Source organism: Pelobates fuscus, chromosome 6 (genome assembly GCF_036172605.1).
Source record: "Pelobates fuscus isolate aPelFus1 chromosome 6, aPelFus1.pri, whole genome shotgun sequence".
Classification (NCBI taxonomy): domain Eukaryota; kingdom Metazoa; phylum Chordata; class Amphibia; order Anura; family Pelobatidae; genus Pelobates; species Pelobates fuscus.
The window spans coordinates 270,036,749-270,064,294 of record NC_086322.1 but is presented as its reverse complement, the minus strand read 5'-3'; the positions used below and the strand labels follow the sequence as shown (position 1 = coordinate 270,064,294).

Below are 27,546 nucleotides of genomic sequence, written 5' to 3'. Positions count from 1 at the left end.
ATAGGGATAGCCACAAATCTATCTACATACATGAACAGTAGACACAGCGTTCAAAAAAACCTGGGTTTAACATAGGAAGACATCTGACTTTCAGAGGAGACATGACACGAGGTGAGAGAATACTATAGTCGTTTTTAGCTGCAAGGACACAGCAACCTGCGTACACGGAACTCTTCATATATAATTTGCATAAATGTTAATATTAATTAATACATTAACATGATTAACTTAACATGCTTATGAGTTTTTAAGCACATAGCAAAATAATTTGACCCATAGTCAGATAATGTTGTATTTCTGTATATTTTTTACATTTGTTGAATTTTAAAACTTGTATTATTAGAGGTATTATCAAAATGAAATATGACAAACCAAAATAAAATGACAAAAAGCCTGGAAAATATATTTTCGGATTAATTTTATGTACAATGGATTTAAGTGTCTGAGATAGTCATCCTTAAAACAACAAACACCAGGTTATGCACTAAAGTGCGAATTGTCAGGAAGCAACTTAAAAGTGAATTTCACATTTTATGCCAAATGTTATACTCAAAAAATACAATTCACACTTAAGCAAAAGTATACGGTATTTTAAGATACAGAACATTTCACACTCTTCTTTCTATTCAGACATGCAAATTGTAAATATCAAACGTCACCTTCTGCAGATTTTTGCAGCATTTTCCAAACTAGCCAAAAACATTTCAAATCTACAAAATTAATGGGCAGTCAGAAAAACAAGGCCAAGTGCAAGTTGGAAAATTTACTGTTCAACACACAATAAAAAAATGACTTAACTGTTACATAAAATGTATAGACATCTGTTTACATTTCACTTGGATATAAATACAATTAGAAAATATGTATTCAAATTTTAGATATTGGCCTTGATTTAATAAGCCTTTTAAATAATTTAAGACGTTTAGAAAAAGTTCCAAGTGATTAATCTTATCATGCCTATATTTATATTTATCTTTTCAGCTAATTAAATTGAGGTCATTATTTGTTACCATATTTAATTATACTATCAATCAATAACTTCTGAAGAGGTATGATAGATTTTTACGTACTGCTTATTCTCAAAAACAGTACTTTCCTCAATTATTGGGGTAACATAGTTATATTGTTTTAATGCGCCTGTAACTTTATTTAAGTTGTTATTTAAGTTAAAATCTTAAAGGAACCTATCCCCATAACAACTTAAGCATATTTTTATGTACTAATTTATTTCAATGGACACCCATTAATAGGCTGAGAGGGTCAACTGATGTTCTAAGCCTATCAGAGGCCACCTGACAAACCCGTTCATAAATTGCAAAAAACTCCGGGTGTCAGAGTTCCAACTTTGGGGTTAAATGTTGCCAGGTCATTTAATCTCTGAAGGTAAGAATGCACCAGGACACTCCTGACCCCATAATAATTTTAATAAAATTAAAGGGTTCAGAGTTTTCATTTAAGTCTTGAATGTTCTTCAGATTGTACTTGTATATAGCACTAATCTTCTGTCTGGTAAATAAACAAGTTTCCTACCCTATCCTACCAATAGGATTCATTATTAGTGAGAATTGAGTTCTAAATCAAAACCCATGGTAAGGTGCAGTTATCTGAGTTGCTCAGTGTTGAGTGGCCATATATATATAATATACTGATCTGATTACTAGAGTTTATAATTCAGTTCTTTTGTTTTTACTGAAATATCATGGCCTGCAACCCAATCAGAATATAGTTGATTCTGTTAAAAATATATTACAGTTTAAAAATGTTGGCAAATATGTCCCAAAAGATAAGGTAGGTATGGGCTGTGAGCTAGCCAAATATTTGCAAAATGTAGACATGGTAGGCAAAATGCAATAGTAATAATCATATATTTACATGCTGTGACTGATCTGAAAACAGGCTGAAATAAGATAAAAGCATGTGTTGCAAAGGTTGACGATTAGTACTAGATGACTTCCACCAGTCTGGAGTATTAAGTATTTAATCTGAAGTGCAATAGTTCCTAATGTGGATAAAACAGTATAATGATATAAAACTTGTCAATAACGCAATACTTTTGGCCCAGTATAAACTAGCTCACATGTTTTACTCACTTCCTGTATATGGATATACTCAACTTACTTGTGAAATCATTAAGAACTTGCCATTGCATTAAAGGGACACTCGCAGTACCATAACCACTTTGACATATATTAGTGTTATAGTACAAGTGCTAAATGGGTACAGTCCCTCCAATTTTTGTCAAACTATTTGCAAGAAGAGTGACAAATACAGAGGATTCCTCAGCACTGAAAAATCAACCTTTCAGATTTCGTCATTATACATTCTAAATGTTTCCAATAATTTCTGATCAAGTCTCTTTCTGATCAATTTTCTGTTGTGATGTGAGTTGTACTGCAGGTCTGTTTGCCATTATGCTTGGAAAATGTTTGAGATCAGTAGATAGAAACAATAATGATAGTTACTATTCATAATATTACTAAACATATTCCCATTGCTTTATATTTTTGTTTTGGTCTACAGAATTGGGTATTGTTAAGTGTGATCTTCAGATTTTAAAAAACAACAAGGCTCATAGGACCAACGACCTGAGCAATGAACAGCGACTATTCCTAAGACGTGGACAAGAATTCATTATCACTTTGAGCATTCCAAACCAATGGCATCTGCAGCAGGAGGCCCTGGGGAAATGGACTCTTACTGTAACCACAGGTGAGATTCAACAAATGATCTAAATATATCAACGTTCTTGTCTAAACATTAAGGCAGGTGGAGATAAAATAATAGAATATTCCCCAAACATGAGCCTAGACTTCATGAAGGGTGTAACAGGAATCAAGTTTATTGATAACACGCTGGCTTTTATGAGAAATCCTCCTGCAAGAGGACCTCCCACAGTAAACAAAGATAATAACCAATCAACATACAGATTTACAGTAACCCCCACCCTCTCTCTGCCTGGGAGATATTGAGATAAGTTAAGGAATATACCAACTATCTCCAGGCAGAGGGCACACCATTTTCCCAAAAGCTGGAACAGCCCTTTCCACACAAGGTATCCCCACAAATTACATATCCCCTGATAGCCCCGATCTGGGGGACCAACATATCCAAATTTCACCCAGATCGGTTCAGGGGTTCTTAAAAAGCATGGAAGTCACAAGTTACTGACCACACACAAGGCTCCTGCCCAAAACAGTTCCACAAATTCAGCGTGTGCGGTCGGTCAATTCAGAAAAAGGCAAAAAATGAATAAAAGTCCCCAATGGATCCTCCTGGCTCATAGGAGCGATTGCTCCCCTTGTCCGTATGAACAAAACTACCGAATGGCGATCTGCTGGCTGTTCAGCAACTAAAGGAAGCAGGCGTTTGGTAGTTTCAGCGGTGGTTCGTGAGGTTGCGTGTCCGATTTTAGTTCCAGACAGTCGACGACCAAGTCCCGCTGCCTCCTTTCGTGCAAACAAGATGGCTGCCGTTTTCTTTTCCACGTGGAATTTGGCTATACGAACAGCGGCCGCCCAGAGGTGCCTTTTCTGGGATTTTTTTTCCTATGTGAATTTTCAGTTCTGAAGGTCCATTAGTCATTACTTTTGAGACTTAATTTTCTGGTGTTCTCTTTTATCCAGGGGTAGAAAGTGAGTCAGGATAGGCACAAACTATTTGCACAGTATTCTTATTTAGTGGGACATAATTGTGAAGGCACAAACTTCTGAATATAATAAGAAGAGATGTGAAACTTTTCAGACTGTTCAAGACACTCATAAATTGGAAAAGATTTTTGAACCCCAATATAGGAAGATGAGAATAGTAGAGTAGAGCAGGGAAGTTGAGGATTTGAATAGTCTGGTTTCCCCCCTTAAAGATTAATCTCTACTAGACGTGGAGATTCATTTAATTTCTTTTTATTTTTTTATTATATTCAGATTTTTGTGCCTTCACAATTATGTCCCATTGACCCATTTGTGCACCATTTTGATGTATCTAAACAGAAGGAGGTCCTGGACATCTTGGATCAACAAGTTTCCATGCTGTTTTAAGGTTATAGGCACCCAGACACTTATTCTCATTGAAGTGGTCTTTGTTCCATGCCCCTGTCTGTTCAAGCCTGCAAAATAAACATTGTCGTTCTATAGGCTATTTTGGCTATTTCCCTCAGATGGGCTCATTGAGATTGGTGCAGAGAAAAGGTTTGTCATGTATGTGCAATAGTCTATCAATGCTTTCCTATGGGAAAACATTGGATTGGCTGAAACTATCGATCTTTATGTTCTCAGCCAAGGAGGTGGTACGGCACTGTGAAGACCAGCACTGCGAAGGAGAAAAGGCAATTAAAATGGCATACAATGGTATTTCACTGAAATTCCAACCCAGTCAAAAGATAAACTGAGACCAAAGCAAGAAGGGTTGGTAAGGGGGGAGGGAGCTTCTTTGATTCTTGCACCGAGGCCTTGTGATTCCTTGTATGCCCCTGTTGCAGATTACTGAGCAGTGAGACTGCAGGGGCATGATCTACACTTTAAAAACCACTTCATTAAAGGGACACTATTGTCACCAAAACGACTTTAGCTTAATGAAGCCATTTTGGTGTATATATCATGCACCTGCAGTCTCACTGCTCAATTCTCTGCAGTTTAATAGTTAAATCACTTTGTTTATGCACCATAGTCACACCTTCCTGCATGTGACAGCACAGCCTTCCTAAACACTTCCTGTAGAGAATCATCTAATGTTTATACTTCCTTTATTGCAAATTATGTTTCATTTAAAAAAAATCTTATCCACTGCACTGATTATGTGCCCAATAACCACAATATGCTATAATAGTTGTGTTGCTTAGAGTGTCCCTTCGAAGTCTCCTAACTTTGGTTTTGAGACAACAGAACTTTAATGCAGATCCCTTTTCTCTACTGCTGTCTGTAAATCTACCTCTTGTGTCTAAAAGAGTCCATCAACTGACTGCTGTAGAATTTTTTTCCACTACTGAGATTGAAAGGTCTTTTTCCAAATATTGCAAATAATATATCGGGTTGTGCGGATTCATTAACGTGATGTACAGTATGGAACGTTGGTCAATTCAAATACCAAATTCAACAAATAAATATTTCCATCTCCTATCTTTATCTGCATATAAACATCTTGGTGGTGATCTAAATTTTTGAGAGTTATAATATCAGGCAATTAACTTGCACAATTCTCACCGGTATCTATGTATACAATAGTGAATAATTGATTTCAATTATTTGACATACAGGGCCCACACCATGTAAACAAAATGGCACAAAAAACACATTTTCAATATCAAGTCTTGGAGACAGGAAGACATGGAGCGCCAGAGTGATTGACAAAGACCAGGACTTGTGGATAATATCAGTAACGACCCCGGCTGACGCTATTGTTGGAAACTACGCGTTAGCTCTCAAAACAGCTAACAGACAAGTCCAAAAACTGGGAGAATTCATGCTACTCTTTAACCCTTGGTGTGAAGGTAAGTCAGTCTGTCTGTCTATCTATCTATCATGGTCTTTGACTGAGTAGCAAAAAGATAATCTTCCAAAAAAGCCTTTCAGCCTCATAGAGCAGGAATATATGTTTTGTATGGAAATTAATTTCATACTATTAAAAGCTATTTTTCATTGTAAAACAATGAAATATAGACATCAATGTGCATTTCTATTGACATATGAGTATGTGAACTGATTATTATAACCCAACTTCCACATACTAGTATATACATAGTGATCAATATCACTATAAATAAGTTTAAAAAAATCACCATTTCAAAATGATTAATTTCATGTAAAAATGAAACCCCTTAGATTGCATATCCTTGTTTTTGCATGCATGACTGCTGACCCATAATCCATGTCCCCACCGTTGCCCCCCAATAACACATCAGACACCTTCTTAGTGGATAAGGGCAACGGCCACAGCTTTATTAAATGTATCACTTTTAACATTATCCAATCTGTCAGCTGTTGAGCGGTTGCCCAACAGACAGTTCCCCCAACATTTTTTCCATGAGACTAAACAGCCGGCACTCCGCCATCAGCTCCCATGCGGGCTGTCATCTCTCCAAAGTGACTCTTCGTCTTAACCTTTTCTTTGCGCTGTCCAGGATACCGCCAAGCTGTGACAAAACAGAAAAGCAAACCAGACACCAAACAACCAACAGGGTTGGGAGGGAAAGTCAGTATTCTCCTCTCCCTTGTCTCTGCTGACTGGTGAGTCTCCTCCCCCAGCCTCCTACCAAACTGACCACTTTGCAACCTTGTATCATTTTATAATCCAGCAGTCATGCTCCCCCTTCCCAAGTTGTCCAGGGGGAAACTCTTATTGCTCATGTACATCCACCTTCAAAATCAACACTATTTGCATTACATAATAAATATGGGAAAAAACACTATATCTGGCCTAACAACACAATCACAGTAATGTGAACAACACAACAGAATAATTGATACAACCAATTTTGCATCTAAAAAGCAGAAAAACACATCTCAAAGGGACACCGTAGGCACCATAATTGCTTTATCTTAATAAAGTGATCATAGTGCCTGGAGTCGTCCATCCACCTTTAAAACAATTTTAATCTTTCAATGCTGATTGAGACGCCCCACGTCCCTGAGGAAGTATTAGCCTGATCAGCAATGGGTGGCTGTGATTGGCTGAGAGTGTAAGTTGATTACATCCAGCCCACCACAGTGACATTGCAGGTATGTATTGGTATGGCTAAAAGGTAGTGTCTAATCTCTGCATTAGCCTTACCTCCAGTGATGGTGGGGCTATGGGTAGTGATGTCGCGAACATAAAATTTTCGGTTCGCGAACCGCGAAGGCGAACTTCCGCAAATGGCCCCCACCCACCGCTCAGGGGTGGGGGCCATAAAGATAATGAGGGGGGGGACCTACTGTCCTCCCCCTCTCCGGCCACCACCCCTGGGCTGCGGGTGGGGGCCATAATGATAATGAGGGGGGGACCTACTGTCCTCCCCCCCTGGCCCCCACCCCTGGGTGGCGGGTGGGGGCCATAATGGTAATGAGGGGGGGACCTACTGTCCTCCCCCCCCTGGCCCCCACCCCTGGGCGGTGGTTTGGGGCCATAAAGATAACGAGGGGGACCTACTGTCCTCCCCCTCTCCGGCCCCCACCCCTGTGCGGCGGGTGGGGGCCCTAAAAATAACAATAAGGAGGGGACCTACTGTCCCCCCTGGCCCCAACCTCTGAGCGGTGGGTGGGGGCCCTAAAATTAAAAATAAGGGGGGGACCTACTGTCCCCCCCGGCCCCCACCCCTGTGCGGTGGGTGGGGGCCCTAAAAATAACAATAGGGGGGACCTACTGTCCCCCCCAGCCCCCACCCCTGAGCGGTGGGTGGGGGCCCTAAAAATAACAATAAGGGGGGACCTACTGTCCCCCCCGGCCCCCACCACTTTGCGGCGGGTGGGGCCCCTAAAAATAACAATAAAGGGGACCTACTGTCCCCCCCGGCCCCCACTCCTGAGCGTTGGGTGGGGGCCCTAAAATTAACAATAAGGGGGGACCTACTGTCCCCCCCAGTCCCCACCCCTGAGTGGCGGGCGGGGGCCCTAAAATTAACAGTAGGGGGGGACCTACTGTCCCCCCCGGCCCCCACCCCTGAGCGGTGGGTGGGGGCCCTAAAATTAACAATAGAGGGGGACCTACTGTCCCCCCCGGCCCCCACCCCTGAGCGGTGGGTGGGGGCCCTAAAATTAACAATAGGGGGGGACCTACTGTCCCCCCCGGCCCCCACCCCTGAGTGGTGGGTGGGGGCCCTAAAATTAACAATAAGGGGGGACCTACTGTCCCCCCCAGCCCCCACCCCTGAGCGGTGGGTGGGGGCCCTAAAAATAACAATAAGGGGGGGACCTATTGTCCCCCACGGCCGCCACCCCTGATCGGTGGGTGGGGACCCTAAATACAAAGGGGGGGGAACCCTAGTCACCCCTCCCCCCCCAATTTTTTTTTATCTCCCTACCTACCCCCCTCACCCTAAAAATAATGAGGGGGGGACCTTTAACATAAAACCTGTATGTTTTCTTTCTTCTAAAATCTTCTTTCTTCAGCCCGCAAAAAGGGCAAATAAAAAACCAAATTTCAAGCCATCCAATCACAGTGCTCTGTGTCATTTTACACAGCGTGGGAAAATTGAACTTTCCCACGCTGTGTAAAATGACAAAGAGCACTCTGATTGGCTTAAACCAGCCAATCAGAGTGTTCTTAGCCTAATTGCAGGGCGTGGCAAGGCTTTATAAGCCTTCCCCCGCCCTGCAGAGCTCAGTCTGCGCGGAGCCCTCCATGGGTGAACATGGATTTTTTTTTTTTGCGCTCGTTTTTTTTTTTTTATTATTGCGTCGGTTATTATGGCTTTTTATTTGGCCTTTTTTGGGGCTGAAGAAAGAAGATTTTAGAAGAAAGAAAACATCGAATGGTAAGTTGTTTTTATCCCATTTTTTTTATTTTACAGGTTTTTAGTTAAAGGTCCCCCCTCATTATTTTTAGGGTGAGGGTGGTAGGTAGGGAGATAAAAAAAATTTAGGGGGGAGGGGTGACTAGGGTCCCCCCCTTTGTATTTAGGGCCCCCACCCACCACTTAGGGGTGGGGGCCGGGGGGGACAATAGGTCCCCCCCTTATTGTTATTTTTAGGGCCCCCACCCGCTGCTCAGGGGTGGGGGCCGGGGAGGAGGACATTTTTTTTTTTTTAACAGTGAGCAGCCACAGGCTGCTCATTGTTTACTAGACATGCCCCTACTCGCGGTATTGTGAGTAGGGGCACAATTTACTAATACTAAGTAATTTTTACTTAGTATTAGTAAATTTGGCCACAAAAAAAAAAATAGGGGGCGGACCGAACATCGCATATGTTCGCCGTCCGAGGCAAACGTGAACACGCTATGTTCGCCAGGAACTATTCGCCAGCGAACCGTTCGGGACATCACTAGCTATGGGTGACCCTCATTCAGTGTAAACTGCTCGAAAATGGTTTAACACTGAATGGATGGACAGCGCACTATAACCAAATCAGTGAGATAAAATGGTTGCAGTGCTTACAGTGTCCCTTTAACCCCTTAAGGACACATGACATGTGTGACATGTCATGATTCCCTTTTATTCCAGAAGTTTGGTCCTTAAGGGGTTAAAATGTCTGGGTAGGGTAAAACCCACTGTTCCGTTTAGATGATATATACCTTATGATTTTGCAAAGAAAAGTATTTGTTTTTTGCCAGTTTACAGAGAGTAATTATTTTTCTTTTATATGTTTAATTTTTTGTCTTTTTTTTTGGAGCCTGGGGGGAGGGATTTGCTATCAATGCTATTTTATATACCCATGGTTATTTTTTTCTTTTGCTATATGGTTTTCCATTTTTGTATATATATATATATATATATATATATATATATATATAATAGAATATAATAATAATTGTAAATGTGCCTTTTCCATAGTGATATGTAATTTGTCTTATTTTGTGAATGCTATCTATGGTAAAATCATCAGATAAAAAACTTAAATCAGAAAAAAGAATAAAAGTAAAGTAAAGGCGTAAAGATGGATTATTTTGGTATATTACAGGAAATGCAGACTAAGTCATCAAAGGGTAAAGTAACTGTGTTGAAAATATCACACATAAAGTATACCCCATTTTATTTAATACATGCTGATTTTATTAATTGTCTTATATATAATAAATGTTTTTTTGTTACATTGAACTATGCATTAATCAGTTATTTAAAATAGAATATGTGTTATCTTTTTGGTGAGTTCATGCAGGCAGATAGTGTGTAATCACTTGGTTATCAGAATAAGGATCTCTCGTGGTCAACAGAATTTCCGATTTACAGCCTGAACAGCTATTGTTTTTCATTGTATTAATAATGTCTACATTTTACCATCAGATGATCTTGTGTATTTGTACAATGAAGCTCAGAGGCAAGAGTACATACTCAATGAAGATGGCATCATCTATCTTGGCACCGAGAGTTCTGTCCAACCACATCCCTGGCATTTTGGGCAAGTGAGTTAACTCCCCATGTATGAACGGTTTTCTATCTATATGGTCAAAGAATCCTATTCTTCACAATTTCTTTAAGAGAATCATAACAACTTGTATACAAAAAGAGGTGTGCAGGCATACTCGGTGTGTGTTCTGAAAATTCCATTTAATCTCTATCCCATGTTGTTGGCTTTGGTATCTCTTCCCTATAGTTGATTTGCTAGTTTAAATTTTTACACATTAAAGGCAAAGTGACATAGAAATATTTAAAAAAAAAAAATCCATTTAGAATATTTTTTCTTAGTGTAGTGTAATGCTGATCAGATGAAAAAATGTGACCTACGTTGTGTTGCCGGTTTTAACGGAGGACCTGTTTTTGTTTTACGGCACAGTTTGAGGAAGAAGTTGCGGACATCTGTATAAACTTCCTGGATATGAGCAAATATTACAAGAACGATCCAGAAGAACATTACGTGAGAAGAAATGACCCAATCTATATCAGCAGAATCCTCAGTGATATTGTAAGATATCAACCTATCATTTTTATCTGTTATCATAATTTGTAGAGCCAACTTTTGCCATTTGAGTTTTATTGTTCATACTTGTTGTGCTATGATGTATTTTCAGTGCTTATTTCTCTAGAATACCTGTTGTCCATTGTAGTATTCCAGAATTGAGATATTCTTTTTTTTATTTTGTACACTTTATGTATCTTGTATGGTATATGCTTTATTTTATTGGGTGTTGAGACTAAACTTGTTTTTAAAGTATTGCATAGATTTTTACATTTTTATTTTTTTTACATTATATTTGTGTATTCACTATTATATACACAAAGCACCGTTACACTTTTTTTCTACTACTTTCACCAATTAACTAAATTACCCTAAAAAATATCCTTAGTCTTTTTAGAAAACATCTGGAAAAAGCAGTATGGGGGCATTGTCTTTCAAATGGACATAATTTTATCATATCAGTGAAAGCACTGACGATTGTCTCTATCGATTGTCTCTAACTTTAGATAAGTGAACGAGATGAAGAAGACAGAGTGGACTTTATGGTACAGGGTGGTTGGCCGTCTTACAAATGGATAAGCAGTGTACCTATCCTGAAGCAGTGGTTTATTACTCAAGGTCGGATTGCCTACGGACACCACTGGATATTTGCAGCCATACTTTGCACAGGTAAAAATATTCAGGTTTCCTTCTTAACCAAATCCTCATTTGTTACTTACAGTGGGAGTGGAAGAGGTCACACTAGAGCATGTACGTTTAGAATAGCAAGTCTAATAAAGAGAAACCACAATTTACTACGTACTTAAGCAGAATTAAATATTTGTCCGGTTGCTTCATATTCATAACCTTCTCTTGCTGATATAAGGGTTTTAAAAAGTATAAGAAGAGCACGTGAACTAGGTCATTAATGGATAACTTGTGAAGTTTTCCTTCCATATAACGATGAACTAGCCCGAAGACTTTATATAGTATCTACCTGCCAAGGTTATACAAACATAGGCCGTTATACTGTGATTTTCAAACAACTGGCAAAGACGGGACCAGTCACGGGACCTTTTTTCTTGCATAGTAGTTAGAATATTATGTGCTGCTAAGGCGCCTAAAAAATTTACAATAAACAGACTACAATAAAACCCAAAGAAAAGAGTTACCTGCACACTATCCCAAATCCCTATACATTTTTGAACAAATTGAACATTTGAACATTTTTTGTTTCAATCCAATGGCCATTAGGTGTAAGCCAACCGGCCACGTCAAGGCATTGGAAAAACTCTTCATCTAATTCTTCGGCTCTTCTATTTTGGCAATCACTTATCGATTCCTACACTTAGTAAAACTGGGGTTAGGCACAAAACCACTAACACATGGACCACTGCTAGCACTAAATACAAAGACAGAACCAAGAGGCATAAAGCATCTGCTTGCCAAGAATAAGATTTATTTACATCTTAAACACATGTAATGCATTTACAACTTATATTTTGAGAACAATATATAATTGTTAAACTAAATGAAAAGTTGTGACTATCACGGAATTTAAGTATTAGTGAGAAATTGAGATGCAACGTTCGGTATGATCTGTTTTTCTTCTCTTAGTGCTTCGTTGTCTGGGGATTCCAACCAGGATTGTTACTAATTATAACTCTGCCCACAATACATATGAAACTTTGAAGAAGGACTTGTATTACAAAGAAAGTGGAGCCCGGATCCATAGAAACAGGAATGATAGTATCTGGTAAGATATTTCGCTCATAAAGCACGGTTACAGTGATAAACATTTTTGCCATGTATGGACATAGTGGGGAATGTGATGTGAATAAGAATAACAGAGCCTACCCCAAATACCGCCCAGTAACGACAGAAACTGAATTTGGATAAAACAGGCCACAACATTTATTAAAACATAAGACATAAGTTGTTAAACTTTATCATTTAATTATAACAAGATAAATACATAAATAATCCATAAGTTAACATATAATTATTAACACCCATTGCCCTACAGACTTCAGATTATATAAATGTCCATGCCAATGAAAGAGACCACGTACCTATGCATCAACTTGCCCACAGGGTTCTCGCCTTCCCACTCGTCCAAACATAATTCCCTTTTCCTTCCAATGCTTACCACTAGCCGGCTTCTAGCTCGGTGGGCATGTCCAAGTCGGTAACTTAAAAGTTTACCCTACAGGAGGTTGAGACCCGACCATGTCCATATCCTGACACTCCATGTAATAGCCCCCCAAAACCTATTGGCAAGGACACGTCCCCCGCTAGCTGTGATATGAATGAATAACAAACATAAAAGAGGGAGGGTGGGAGGGAAGATGATCCATGCACCACTCCCAAACACATAACCACTCCCATACACACTTACAACCAATCACAAGCATCCATTCCCACACTCATACATGTGCCCTTGTACGCTTAGCTGTGCTATCTCCACAGGGCCTCAACTGGCCTTTTGGCTTTACATTGTGGACAACCACACAATAATCTCTACTAAAAAAAAGCATAATTTTTCTGTCACCTTCAACATGTATCACAACATGTCAGAACCTTCACAGTAACTAAAAACTTGCATAACCCACATTGGAGCTGACTTTTCTTGTGCTTTTGGATCAGGAGTGGTGTATGTCTTCTAGTTCTGGCATGGAAACCTTCTGTGTTTTGTAATTGCCTTACTGTGCTCACTGAAACCTCAGTGCCTGTTGCCATCTTGCTTCAGGTCTTTTGCAGTTACTCGAGAATTTCCCCAACTTGCCTCCTCAGAAATCTGGTTGATAGCTGTCTTTTTCTGCCCCATCCAGGTAGTGTAACCACTGTTCAGTGCCTTTACTATCCTTTTGTATCCTGTTCCTTAACTTTGTGGACCATTCTTTTGACTTTGGCATAGTTCTAACGTGCAGTCAAACGTGACACTCAACAAACCCCTAGACAGCTCAGATATTTCAAGTGTTCCAGCTCAAGCACACCTGGTGCAACTAATGATGCATTTGATTAGTTGCCTCAGGTGTGCTTGAGACAGCACCTGTTTTGCATATTTGTGCCGTTGTGAGGGATTCTATTCAGGGGTTAAATAATTGAATAGTTGAATCTACTTAATGCATTTTTTGTGTTGTTGGCTATTTTCAATTGCTTTTGCTTGATTTGTTCATTGTAAACTGCTGTACGTCGTAAAGTTTGACAATAAACCTGTTTTTTTAACAGGGGTTGAATCATGTTGATTAGATTTGTAAAAGCAATCCAATAATATTTTAGAACTTTCCTAGGCATAGTTCTTTGCAGTAATGTAAACCGGATTAAAAAAAATTCACACCATTTTGTAATATTTTGCAGGCATTTCCATGTGTGGAATGAATGCTGGATGGAACGTAGAGATCTCCAAATAGGCTACACTGGTTGGCAGGTCATTGATGCTACAGCACAGCACAAATACAATGGTAAGAATTGCAAGGATGTTTATGTGGCTGTATTACTCTTTACTACATCCACGTTCCTTTTTTATCTTTACATGCACAAAGTGTGCTCTAGCCAAATAGAATACATTTTGCATTGTCTGTAGGGCTCTTTCAGTAGTCTTTAGGAGAAAATATGCAGTAAAGGCTTAAAGCAGATGATAGTAACCTTTAATTTATGTGGACTTTTAAACATCACAAACCATTGCTGGTTGGCAGGCAGTCATCAAGCCTATATATACCTTGCCAGTTATGTCTTCAAATGTTAGTGTTTTGAGATTGTAGGTATGCACACCACAAATCAAAATGAAAGGCATAGCTAGAGAAACTTCAGTGTTTGTTCCACATTCCAGAACGCTATTTTAATAACGTGTCTCTTCTCTATTTTTCTTGTTATTGCAGGTGAAGTAAGCTGTACTGGGCCGGTACCTGTGAGAGCCATCAAAGAAGGGAAGGTGAATTTGCATTATGATGCTGACCTCATCTTTTCTAAGGTGGTCACAGAATGTGTGGCCTGGGTTAGAACCTCAGAAGGCCATTTCATTAAGGCTTTTGGTAATGCCAGATATGTTGGTGACAGCATTGTTACAAAAAGCATTGGAAGTGATACACCGAAGGAAATTATTAATAAGTATAAACACCCAAAAGGTAAGAAATATGTTGTTGGGGTTTACTGAATTACCAAAGGGACAGAGTCTAAATGTACATATACAGGATAAAGACTTTTGAAATAGAAAAATGTAAGTTCTTGCTGTTCCAAAGGTGTTTTCCAATAGAATGTAAATTTCTTTGAAACTCACTAGGATCTGCAGAAGAGAACAAAGTTCTACAAACAGCCAAACAAATACTGTTTAAGAATAACCAACAATCTCAGGAGGATGAGCATCTCTCCAAAAATCCTATTGTGGTTTACTTGTGTTCCAACAATTCCCAGCAGTATGGAGAAGACCTTGAACTCAAAGTGACCATCAAGAATGTGAGTGATGATGAGAATGACCTGGATCTCATCATGGGTACTCAGGCAGTGTATGATTATGGAATTACCTGGCATCAGTTCTGGAGTAAAAAGTTCAATTTTCACCTGAGGCCTAGAGAAGGTAATTTTCACAAAACTTCTCCAGGCAAGCAGTATATCCATCCTTGCAGCTAATCCTCATACACTCATACACTAATCCTCATACACTTTACAGTCTTAAATTTTAAAATGTGCCCAAACCATTAACCACGAAGCAGCATAAGCACTTTTGTCCCATACGTATGGATCCTACTGATATGTCAAAGAGAAAACCAAAGTAAAAAAAAAATGCATATTTTTAGTAGACTTGAATACAGGTAACATGGCATTAGTCTCACACTTCTGCAGTAAAATGTTCCACTTCTTAGTTCTTAAAAAAAAAAAAAAGGTTACACATGCTTACCTCTTCTCTATAGTCTGCAGCTTAACTGATCCAACTTCATTTTGCAAAAGACTAAATTCCTTTGCTCGTGCCAATCAGTGTGGAATCAAATGTTTCTCATAAAGAAGCATTGTAGACACAGTGAGTCTACATTTGGAAAATACATAAAAATAGGCAATAATAAATATAAAAAAAATAATTATCAGCTAATGAAATACTGTATATTTTACAAATTATATTAATCAGATAAAATATATTGTGCTTGAGTAAGGTCACAGAAAATATTCTTCTCTGATTCTGTTTCCTCCATTGAAGCTTTCTGTGATAACAGGATGCTGCTGGCAGTGCGATTTGCAGGCTATTAATACAGTAGACAAGGATTTCTAAAGTAAACACTGTCTACTTACAGACAACGTAAAAGAACAGGGCTCTCAATTAACATGTTTTTTTTTTAGGAAATGTGTAGGAAGGCTGAGAGAGTCACAGGCAGGGCAAGTATGGCTACAGCTACAGAATAAAGTGAGCAGTGAGACTACGTCATTAAGCTAAAGTGGTTTGGTTGCTTAGACTGACCCGTTAATGAAGAAAGGAATAAAGAATAATGCTTATTCCCTTTTGTGAAATTTCAGAGTGGAGTGTTTCAGGAAGAATTTCCTACTCCATGTATGAAACCTCTCTGATGGACAACAACCAACTGAGAGTGACAGCTCTGGTAAAGGAGCCTGGGGATTCAAGTACAATCTTTACAATCGCGGAGCAGGATGTTACTGTCTGTAAACCCAGCCTCACCATTAAGGTAAGAACAAACTGGGGGTATTTAAAGATTCTCAAAATACAAAAAAACTAACCGGATCAGGACAATCCAGTCTCCACATTGAACAATAATTTTTATTGAAAACCTTTAAGATATTTGCACAATAAATTAAGAATTTTGACAAATAAAACTATACTCACATGTGAGGTTTGAGTGTTTGCTCCAGTAAGCTCTATTCAGATCGAGAAACAGTGGGAAAGATTTAAATCACCAGACTACCACCCAAAAATATCTTGTGAGGTATTTCAGTATTTCCGCACTTAAGGGCACAGCAGCAAAATATGATGTGGTGAGGCAAAAGAGGGGGTGTTTGATACCTCTGACTTTCGTGTTGCATGTGTTTGGTGACTGTGGAATTGCAAATGGGTCGAAGAGAATGTTTGGAATGTATGCATGTTCACGGTGCAGTGTGAGTGTAAAGGGGTCTGTTTGTGGTGTAACTTGTATGTCCATGGTAGTGATCTCAAACTCTTTCCCCCCCAATTGCTAATGGTCTATATAACCTTTTATATAAAAAAAAATTTGTATGCAATACATGGCAAATGAATCATGGAAGTTGTAGTTCTGCAACATCTAGGGGTCCAGACTTTGAGATCCCTGGTCTAAGGGTTGCAGTGTGTGGGTATGGAAGGGCTGTAATGAGTATGTATATGTGTGTATGTGCTTGTGAGCCCTCACTGTTGTTTACTCTGAGGGCTCTGGTCTGGACCAACGATTGGTGCAGACCATGTGTAGTGCTACAGCAACATCTGGCACTACTAATAGTATGAAATCATTGCCGTAGTAACACCAACACTCTTCTGTGGCCAGAGATTAAGAGAGATATACAGATGACATGCACCTACAAGAGGTGCAGACCAGATGCTCCCTATGTCTCTTAATATATGACAGTTCCTAAATGTTTTGCCTAACTGAAGATGTTAAAAGTGTTGTCAAGAAACATTGGTAAGTTGTAATTGTGCTCAAATCAGTAACAGCTCACTAGCAGCTGTTAGTACATCAATAATTTTTATAAAACACTTTTGAGGCCTTAGTTTAAAAAATGACTTCTGCATAAGCACAGCACATCACATATATTTGGTTCTCACTTTTTTCACAGATGCCAAAGACAGCATTACAATTCCAGCCTACAAAGACAGAGGTGGTATTCACTAACCCTCTCAAAGAAACCCTACACAACTGTGTGATAAGAGTGTCAGGCAATGGACTGCTTCACAAAGAGAGAAGCTACAGGTGTTTAAATCTCAACATTCCCTGCATATACTAACATTATAAAAATTGGACTTTGCATGATTAATTTAAACCTGGATTAGTAGTTGCAGTTCATTTTTATGCAAATTAATTTAATTGGTTAAATTTACACACCACTATTCAGTACAATTCTGGGTATTGTGGCTTAGTTCAGCTGAACCATCTCAATTTCTAAAGTTCTCATCAACTGAATCTAATCTATATTGGTGCTAATTAGGATATGATTTAGCCCCAAACAAATTCTTAAAGAGCCACAATGACTTCAAAAGCATCCAATGAGTATAAGCCCCCACCCCCACCAACACCAACCCACCCACAACCTAGGATGGGACACCTGGACTCTTTAAAGGAACACTTAAAAGCACACACACACACGCACTATTACGTTGGATGTGTTTCCTACTAGAAAAAAAATCAACTTACCTGGGCTCCAGTCTCTCCTATGCAGTCGTACCCATGCACTAGGAGGCCACAATGCTCGATAGTGGCTGGGGCAACACATATTTCTTAAAGGGAAGCCTTGGTAACATAGAATGCAAACGTGGTTCCACCAATTTACTGTTGTCAGAAAGTCACTAGAGCTCTATTTTACACTACATTTAAAGCTTTAGTGTCAGGAAAACAAACCTGTTTTCCTGACACTATATAATCCTCAGGGTCCCCCCACCCTCAGGGCTCCCCACCCGCTGAGCTGAAGGGGCTCCCGCTGGGCTTAAAACCCACCCTCAGGGCTGTAGGGGCTCCCGCCGGGCTTAAAACCCACCCTCAGGGCCCCCCTCCTGCTGGGCTTAAAACCCCTTCAGTCACTTACCTTTATCCAGCGCCGGGCTCCCTCGGCGCTGGTGACCTCTCCTTTCCCTTCAACGTCAGCTCCCGAGTGGAGCCGAATGAGCATGTGCAGCCAGAGCCATGTGTGCATTAAAATCAGCCATAGGAAAGCATTTCTCAATGCTTTCCTATGGACGTTCTGCATGCTCAATGAGATTTTCGCATTCAGCATCGCAGAAGCACCTCTAGCGGCTGTCAGGTAGACAGCCACTAGAGGCTGGATTAACCCTGCAATGTAAACATAGCAGTTTCTCTGAAACTGCTATGTTTACAGCAGAAAGAGTTAAAACCTGGGGGACCTGGCACCCAGACCACTTCATTGAGCTGAAGTGGTCTGGGTGACTATAGTGGTCCTTTAATAATCAATGGTAGCAATTGTATGCACCTCCTATTACCCAAGAACATGCTGGTAGTTTAATAATAAATAAGGAGTATCTTCGTATTGCAAATTTTAAAACATAATCGCCCCCTTTTTAAATCAATGGTACAGAGTCTTTACTGTTTTTTTTAAAGTCTGGTATGGCATTATTAGTGCCAAGGGAGAAGCCTATAAAGCGGAGAAGAAAATATTGTAGCAGTTTAAGCAGAAATACATAACACAACAACCCCAACAGTGTTAAAGGATCACTCCAAACACCACTGTCACTACAGTTTGAGTTGTGGTTATGGTACCTGAAGTGTCTTGGCCTCATTGAATTACTCAAACTGTTTAAGAACCTGAGGAGCTGAGGTGCTTCTCCCTGCCTACATCCCCTAACACGGAGCTTCAGTTAGCTCTCCTGTGTTCTCCTCAGCTGATCACTTTCAGTAAAATGAACTTGCACTTCAGGGAGCAGCACCCGGCAACCTTCAGGGAAAAAAAAAAGTTTTTGAAAGTGGTTTGACGTATAATGAGGGGGAGAGGGTGCCGTGGCACTCCTGGCTCCATTTCCCTGTATTAGTTATGCTGCTTGGATTTTCCTTTTAATAAACTTTGACAATAAATCTCAGATCCCTGCACAATTTGGTTTTCATTTTTTTTTTATATATTTTCCAATGATTTCCAGGTGTGAGGATGTGGCTCCAGGCACCACCCTGATTTTTCCAATTACCTTTACCCCAACTGCCGTGGGAAGTAGGAGACTTTACTTGCAGTTTGAGAACAGCAAGATCCCAGTCATCAATGGCTTCCAGGGTTTGGAGATTCTTCCCAACGATTTCTACAAATGTCAGTGATATGTGCTCACACAATATTGATAGTAAAATACTACAAATAGTTTTGAAAGTCAAACAAAATAGGTATTGGACATTTTTGCAGAAGATAATGTTGGCCTGGTTTATACATATGCATGTATTGATATTTTATTCTTAGAAGAACATGTACGGTAATTTCAGTCTTGTTTGATAGGTAGTTCGCAACATTTAAATATATATTTACAAATATTCCAACCGTCTTGACCAAGGGTTACTCCAACAGTCATGACCACTTCAGTAATTTGAAGTGGTCAAGGTGCCAGGAGTCTGTATGTAAAGCTTTTCTCTTCAAAATGCAGCACACACGGAGACTAACCCATCTGCTACTGGAGGTGTACCTTCATGTCCAGCAGCAGCCTTATAGGGGTGTCATATGCCAGCCTGGATAATGTCAGTTCTGTTTAACTTACGTTGCATTGGCTGAGAACTGCCATGGATTTCATTTCCTGAAGCTCTGCAGAAGGTGGACGCATGCCACTGGACCACCAGGAAGCATCATAGCTTGACATTGATAAAACGGTTTTGACCATTGTTGGCAGGGACGTTTTAGCCGCGAGGCAAACAAGGCATTTGCCTTGGGCGGCATTTTCCAGGGGGCGGCAAAAAACGCTGCCCCCAAAAGGCCAGGGCAAATGTCTAGTTAGCCTTGCGGCTAACTGACATGCTGGGCTGGCGGGCAGGGGGGCGCTGGTGGGCGGCTGGCGAGGGAGCATTTCCTCTGAGCTGTCTGCTCAGCTCCCTCGCGCGCCGCAGAGTGAGGCTGGGAGCCGGAATATGACGTCATATTCCGGCTCCCAGCCTCACTCTGCGGCGCGCGAGGGAGCTGAGCAGAGTGCTGAGGGGAAGTGCTCCCTCGCCAGCCGCCCGCCCACCAGTGCCAGGGAGAAAGAGAACCCCCCCCCCCAGCATTCCCAAAGGTAAGGAGGCTGGGGGGGAGGTTAAATAAAAAAAATTACAAAATGTGTTAATGTGAGTGAGTGTGTGTGTCCGTTAGGGTTTGTGTCTGTTAATGTGTGTGTTTGCATGTTAGTGTGAGTGTGTGTGTCTGTTAGTGAGTGTGTGTGTGTGTGTGTCTGCTAGTGAGTGTGTGTGTGTCTGCTAGTGAGTGTGTGTGTCTGCTAGTGAGTGAATGTGTGTGTGTGTGTGTGTGTGTGTCTGTAAGTGTGAGTGTGTTTGCCTGTGAGTGTGTGTGTCTGTTAGTGAGTGTGTGTTTTTGTTAGCTAGTGTACGCGTATCTGTCAGTGAATGTGTGTGTGTGTGTAATTAGAAGGCGGGACGGGGGAAGGGTTGGGTGGGGGTTGCGCGAGGGGGGGCGGGGTGCCTGAGTTTTGTCCTTCCTAGGGCAGCACAAAACCAGGATATAACACTGATTGTTGGGTAAACGGTCCAGGGTACTCCTTCCTAGTCAGAGTACTCCTCGCATCATAACCACTACAGCAGGCTGTAGTTGTTTTGGTGCTTGGAATGACCCTCTTCCCTCCCTTTTGTATTTATTACTCCACTTTGGTTTTTGTCTCTTCCTTCTTTTATACCTCACGGACCGCTGTGGAGGATCTTTATCTTCTGCTTGGTCTGACATAAATTAGCTTGCTGTTCATTCCCCACTCCCTTCAGTCACAGTGTGCAACTTCCATCAGAATGGCTACAGGATAAAGAAGATTCTCTACTGTTGTCTATGAGGCTATGCTACACACAGTGAATGACGGGAGCTCTGTGCACCCACCTGTCTCCCGCACATTGCGCTCACCAGGCCTGGGTGTCCTAAGGCGGATGGTCTACCACTTAATGCTGCTTAGTTGAGCCACTTCAGAATCCAAATTGAACAAATTCAGTTCCGCAGATAAAAGGGTCTAGGATAATGAAAAAAGGTAAGTAGAGTTCAGGAAAAATAAATTAACTGGGTCAAAAGCAAAACAGTACATTTCCGATAGTCTAGGTAGGATTACTAAATTAGCTACCCTTTTTTGCAGGAAACTTAAGTTATACAGGCTGCTTTGAGCACCCAGAAAATTGTCAGGTTCATTAATATTTTTACAGTCATTTTAGCGTGTGTAAGATTGTGCTTTTAGCACGTTTTTGGAGAAAACCAAAGAACATAGCACTTCATACATGGACTATAATATTGTTTAAAATATTTTTTTTCTGTTTATCTCTGTTGTTGACAGGGTTCACTCAACACTGGGAAGAATATCAGAAATCTTCAAAGGAACATATTTATGATCCGTTATTAGACTGCCATCTGTCTATCTCCATGCACTCGGAAGATGATCTTCTGTATGGGCAAGACCTCTACATTTCACTACACATTTCTAACAACAGCAAGATAGAAAAGGAGTTGTGTGTGGTCCTCTGTGCTCAGTATATACATGAAAGCACCGATTTAGTTCCTCACTTCTGGAAACAAGAGGTTCACTTTTCTCTGGAAGAAAATGAAGGTGATAGATTACAATTGTCTTATAAAATCACTGTCAATCCAGTGTGGTTTTACATTTTTGGCTGGCCTGTGCCATTTAAAGGCTTACACTTCCTCTCCATACCAACACACACAGTCACCATGCTAGAAATTTAGGGTCGCACACACTTACATCGCATTTTTAATAATTAAATCTCCTTCTTCTCCCCCAGCTGTTTATGTTTGTGGGCAACATGGAGAGGAAATGAGGTCGGAGTTACTGAAGTGGTGGTGAAGCAGTAGTGATACATTTTTTAGTAGAACTTGAATCAAAGGAGGGGCTAGGGGCTCTCGGGTGATCCTCAGATGTGAATAGCATTGGTTGGTGCCAAGACCAAAACGTATTATTGCACTGACCTTGGGATCCCGAGCCTAACTCCGGCTATAATAGTGGGGGTTCATCTTGACCATATACCTAATTTAATCAGGCATTACTCCCCGGTTCTACAGTAGGAGTTTATTTTAATTAGTGCAGACACATTTTTCTTGCACTACTTAAACACACTCCAGTGCTTCTTTTTGACCAAAACGCACTGTGAATGTGGACATTTAATTGTGCAGACACATTTTTGTCTGTATTAGCTACATATATATTTCATGCTTGTATATATACACAGGGACAATGATTACTATATACTGTTACATGTAGCCAAATGTTTCTGTTTGGAATTCTACTGCTACATATGTATTAGATGCAGGTATCCAGTGTTATTAAAGCATGGTTTATTGATCCAAATATCACTATATGCAGCTTATTTGTTCCTTTGGGACTCTACTCACCTTATATATCTTTATCTGTATAGTTCTATCATCTAGCAACTTTATTGTAAAAAACATATGGTTTTTGCATACAACAAGGAGAAGGATCCTGAAAACCTTTGAACAGGACCTCCTTATTTAGATCTAGATTGCAGTTTACTTATAAGTGTGAGTCTGCTTTCCCATTAGGATAATTTACCTTAATGGTTTATTAATTCTTTATATATAGTGTCACTTTAGTGACAATCGTTACTTTCTTTTCTTACATGTATAGCTAGCACACCATTTATTTTAATCATACTATTAAAAGCTATATTTTATATTTAGGGGCACTCACCCTCTCTTTCTCTTTTTTCTCACTACTACTGTAGTCTTCAAAGGGTTAACCCCTATATGAGTGCCTTCCCTTGCTTTCAGTCTCTTTTTCTTGAATCAAAGGAGTTTCAGTTAGCAAATTCATTTGAAATTGATTTCTATGTAAACATTTTTTTTTTATATATATTATATTATTCATTGCAATATATATATATATATAAACCGCTGGTAAGACCACACCTTGAATATGCTGTGCAATTTTGGGCACCTGTTCTAAAGAAGGATATCATGGCACTAGGAAAAGTGCAGAGACGAGCTACAGAATTTATAAAAGGAATGGAGCATTTTAGTAATGAAGAAAGGTTAAAACATTTAAATCTCTTTATTTGGGGAAAACGGCGCCTCAGACGGGATATGATAACATTATGCAAATACTGTATATTCGGGCCCAGTACAAACCATTATCTGGAAATCTATTCATAAACAGGGCTATACATAGGACACGAGGTCATGCATTTAGGCTTGAAGAAAGGAGATTTAATCTAAGGCAAAGAAAATGTTTTTTTTACAGTAAGAACTATAAGGATGTGGAATTCTCTGCCTGAAGAGGTGGTTTTATCAGAGTCCATACCGATGTTTAAACTGCAATTGGATAAATACTTGCAAAAACATAACATACAGGGATATCATTTCTAATTAGTGGGGTAATAGCTGCTTGATCCAAGGAGATATCTGACTGCTATATTGGGGTCAAGAAGGAATTTTTTTCCTAGTTTGTTGCAAAATTGGAAGCGCTTCAGACTGGGTTTTTTGCCTTCTTTTGGATCTTCAGCAAAAACATATGTGAGGAAGGCTGAACTTGATAGACGCAGGTCTCTTTTCAGCTATGTAATACACACACACTAATGCTTTATATTAGAGTATACAAAGCTAACTTTTTAATGAAATAAAATATTGCTTTACCCAAACATTTTATTTGTTGTACCTGCTTAGAATCTGACAATACAATCCAGATAAAGACTAGACCAGGGATAGGCAACCTTTGGCACCCCAGATGTTGTGGACTATATCTCCCTTGATGCTGTGCCAGCATTGTGGCTGAAATAGCATTTTGGGAGATGTAGTCCAAAATATCTGGAGTGCCGAAGGTTGCCTACCGCTGGACTAGACTATAGAGTCATTTACAGACTTTTCAAGTCTAAAGGTTCAAACTTCAGTTCCTCTCAATTTGATACTGTTTGATTGTATACATGCTATGGACCTTTCTCTGAAGGGCGCATTCTCACAATACTTTATTATTTATTTTTTACCCCAGAGAAAACACTGAGAGCTGAGCTTGTTTATGCGCAATATGCCGACTGCTTGTGGGAGAGCCAGGTCATCAGGCTTACCGGCCTTGTAAAAGATGCCACCAGTACAATTTACACCAGCAAGGATATAACAGTGTACAAGCCACAACTTGCCATTGAAGTGAGTATGGGCATAAAGCTAAAAAATACAATGGCACTCATCTCCGATTCATGAAACCAATATTAAATGAATACTAAACCACAAGATTAAAGGAACATTACAGTAATATATAAAATGAACCTGTTAATGCCATTACGACATTCTATCCATACCGTCCCACATTAACTTGGCCTAAACGCTGTTACAGCGTAATAGAACTCGATAACGGTTTTCAGCCCCAGAGCTCAAAAATACTCACCTACCCCAGTGATCCGGTTAAAGTGGACTGCCCGACAAACCAGGCAGTCCCTCTGCTGCAAGTCTGATGACTTTTCCAATCCAAAGCTTCTCATAAAGAAGCATTACACTTAACGACACCTTTTGAGAATTAATGGATGTCTTCAGTGTCATCATTCTACAAGTGATGACGCCGAACATGAAGATTCTAAAATCAAGAAGACTTTCAATTAGGTCAGTCTGACAGCCGCTACAGGGGTGATTTCAGATGAACTTAAACATTGCCATTTCTCAGTAACCACAAAGTATTACATTGCTAGAGAACAACGGGTAGCATCTGTACACCAAAACTACTGAAGTAATTTGAAGTTGTTTTGGTGTCTAGAGCCTCTTTTTAAAGGTATGCTTGTGCAAGAGCTGTACTTGCAATCTTTACACAAACATCACATATGTATTTTAAATATAATCCCACACAGTGTTCATATTCTCTGGTTTTACAGATTGAGAAGGAAGCAGGACAGTATCAGCCTATCACGGCCACAGCCTTCATCACAAACCCACTTGAGGATGTCTTGCAGGAGTGCAGCCTAACAGCATCTGGACAAGGTCTGATTCACAAACATAGATCCTACATGTGAGTATTTATCAATATATAGTATTTACACATGAAGGCGGTCAGACAGTCTTCAATAAGATATAAGACAATTGGTTTTCAAAACAAACTATGCCAATTCTACAAAATGTATATGTTATAGGTTCCATTTTCACTTTTCCAATCAATTGGTTGTATTGAAAGCTCAGTTTACACGGCAAAGTTCCAATTTGTTTGGTTTCCTTGGCAACAGAGGTCACAATTTCATATGTGACCACAGCGTTGCACTTATATTTAGGGACCGAACATCACATTATGACCTATGGGTTAGAGGACTTGTCCGTTATTTTAATATGGGGACCAAGTTTTCAGTTCCTCTACTACAAAGTGGGTGACCTCCCACCATGTATACCTCACAACTTTTCAAATGGACGAGGTGTGACTAGGGGCAGAAATGTTCTGAGGCATTTTAGGTGACTTACTAATAATCTATGCCACTAATATATCATTTAGAACATCTCATCTACAAAGACTGATTTCTAAACACATTTATTGTAGTTTGAAGGGATTCTATCATATAAGGAATACAAAGTTGTGTTCCTAACATGATACTGCCTTCTGGATCCTCTCGGTACAAAAAGGATTAAAAAAAAAAAACAACTCAACCTTTATTTACTTACCCGATTCTAGTGCCGATCTCCCTTGGTGCTGTGTCGGTGCTCCGCCTCCTTTGACATCATCCAACGGGGGAGATCTAATGCGCATTCACGGCAACTGCATAAGGCCCTCCTCATAGGAAAGCATTGACATTGGATGTCCTCATGTACAGCACGAGGATGTTCAGCATCATTTAGGCTACCTAGAGACCGGTAAACAACAGGAAGCACATCTAGTGGCTAACTTAGTATTGCAATGTAAACCTTGCAGTTTACCTAAAACATCTAATGTTTTATATTGCAAGCTATGTGGGACAGGGACATTGCACCCAAACCACTTCAATGAGCTGAAGTAGTCTGGGTGCCTAAAGTGTCCATTTAAAAACAATACTGTGAGTATTTTTGTTGTGGAGCTCTTTTATAAATTAAGACACACCAACCATATAGAGCTCTTAGAAAAGAGGCACAGAGAGATTTTCCCCACAGTAGGGACTATCCCTTCTAATAGGGCCACTTGAAGAGTATGCAAAGCAGTATGACCCCTACGGCCTTTTTGAGGCCTATGGTTTCTCTTTCAGGCTTGGTTTCTTGTGACCTTTAGCCCCAGTGTATGATGGTGTCTTAAGGATCCTCAATTTTATTCTCACATAACTAAAAACTAATTTTATATAATATGCATTTTAAGAAATAAAAATGGTGGATAACTTTTCTTTTCTTTGGAGCAGGTGCCAAGATATTGACCCCAACACCACAGCAGCATACAATATCACTTTTGCCCCTACAAAGACTGGTGATTTACAGTTATGCATGGAATTTGAATGCAAACAATTCTATGGAGTAAAGACCACAAAGAATGTTGAAGTCCTACCTTTGGAGATGCAAATAATAACAAAATAAGGATCCTAAAAAAGGATTCTCTAAAATGGTGCCATTGCTATACTAAGATTGCTTGATTTATCTGTTCTTTGGTGTTCAATCAGCCTGTTTGTTTTGTTTGTACGTGTGGGGATGTACCATTTTATCAAGGCAAAACAGGTGCTATTTTGAAGGAACAGTGCAAAAATATTTAGATACATTCCATTGGTTTCCATACCAATTGGAACATGATCTAGCACTTTGTTCCAGAATAGCACCAATGTTTGACTTCATATATGTCCCATTATGGTTGAAAGTGTTCTCCGCCTTTCATTGTGGTACGTAACTGTATCCTATATATTGATATGTGTTTAAGATATTAAAATACATTTAATAAGGAATGCTTCTCTTGCATTTTTTGTTTAGTTTTCTTAAGATTTCTGCACAATATTTTTAATCTTCTACTCCGAGGCAAGCACTAAGGAGGGAGAGCAAGTTGCTGATAAATTAGACTAATGGTTCTTCATTAAAAGTTCATACCCATATATTGAAGACATGCTCAGAGGAGGGACTTTATCAATGTTTTGAAGACAGTCTTGTGCCTTTGGTGCTTTTTTGCACCCTAACAATCAATTTTAAATGTGCCCGATTTTTTCACATGTATTTTTTGGGATGCAATAGGTCAGTCTATTTGTTAGGGGCAATATAGGCACCCAGACCACTTCAT

General features: G+C 39.8%; 1 protein-coding gene across 1 annotated transcript; it reads left to right on the top strand.

Moving 5' to 3' along the window:
* Nucleotides 1-27,221, top strand: LOC134614870 (protein 4.2-like). Its single transcript, XM_063459111.1, has 17 exons — nt 1-111; nt 2,521-2,709; nt 5,249-5,482; nt 9,911-10,029; nt 10,401-10,529; nt 11,030-11,192; nt 12,120-12,258; nt 13,863-13,966; nt 14,384-14,629; nt 14,785-15,078; nt 16,008-16,174; nt 17,292-17,425; nt 19,318-19,478; nt 21,670-21,939; nt 24,346-24,500; nt 25,217-25,350; nt 26,690-27,221. Exons 1-17 carry the CDS (start codon nt 102-104, stop codon nt 26,859-26,861), a joined length of 2,820 nt encoding a protein of 939 aa, XP_063315181.1. The 5' UTR covers nt 1-101; the 3' UTR covers nt 26,862-27,221.
* Nucleotides 27,222-27,546: the final 325 nt, after the last annotated feature.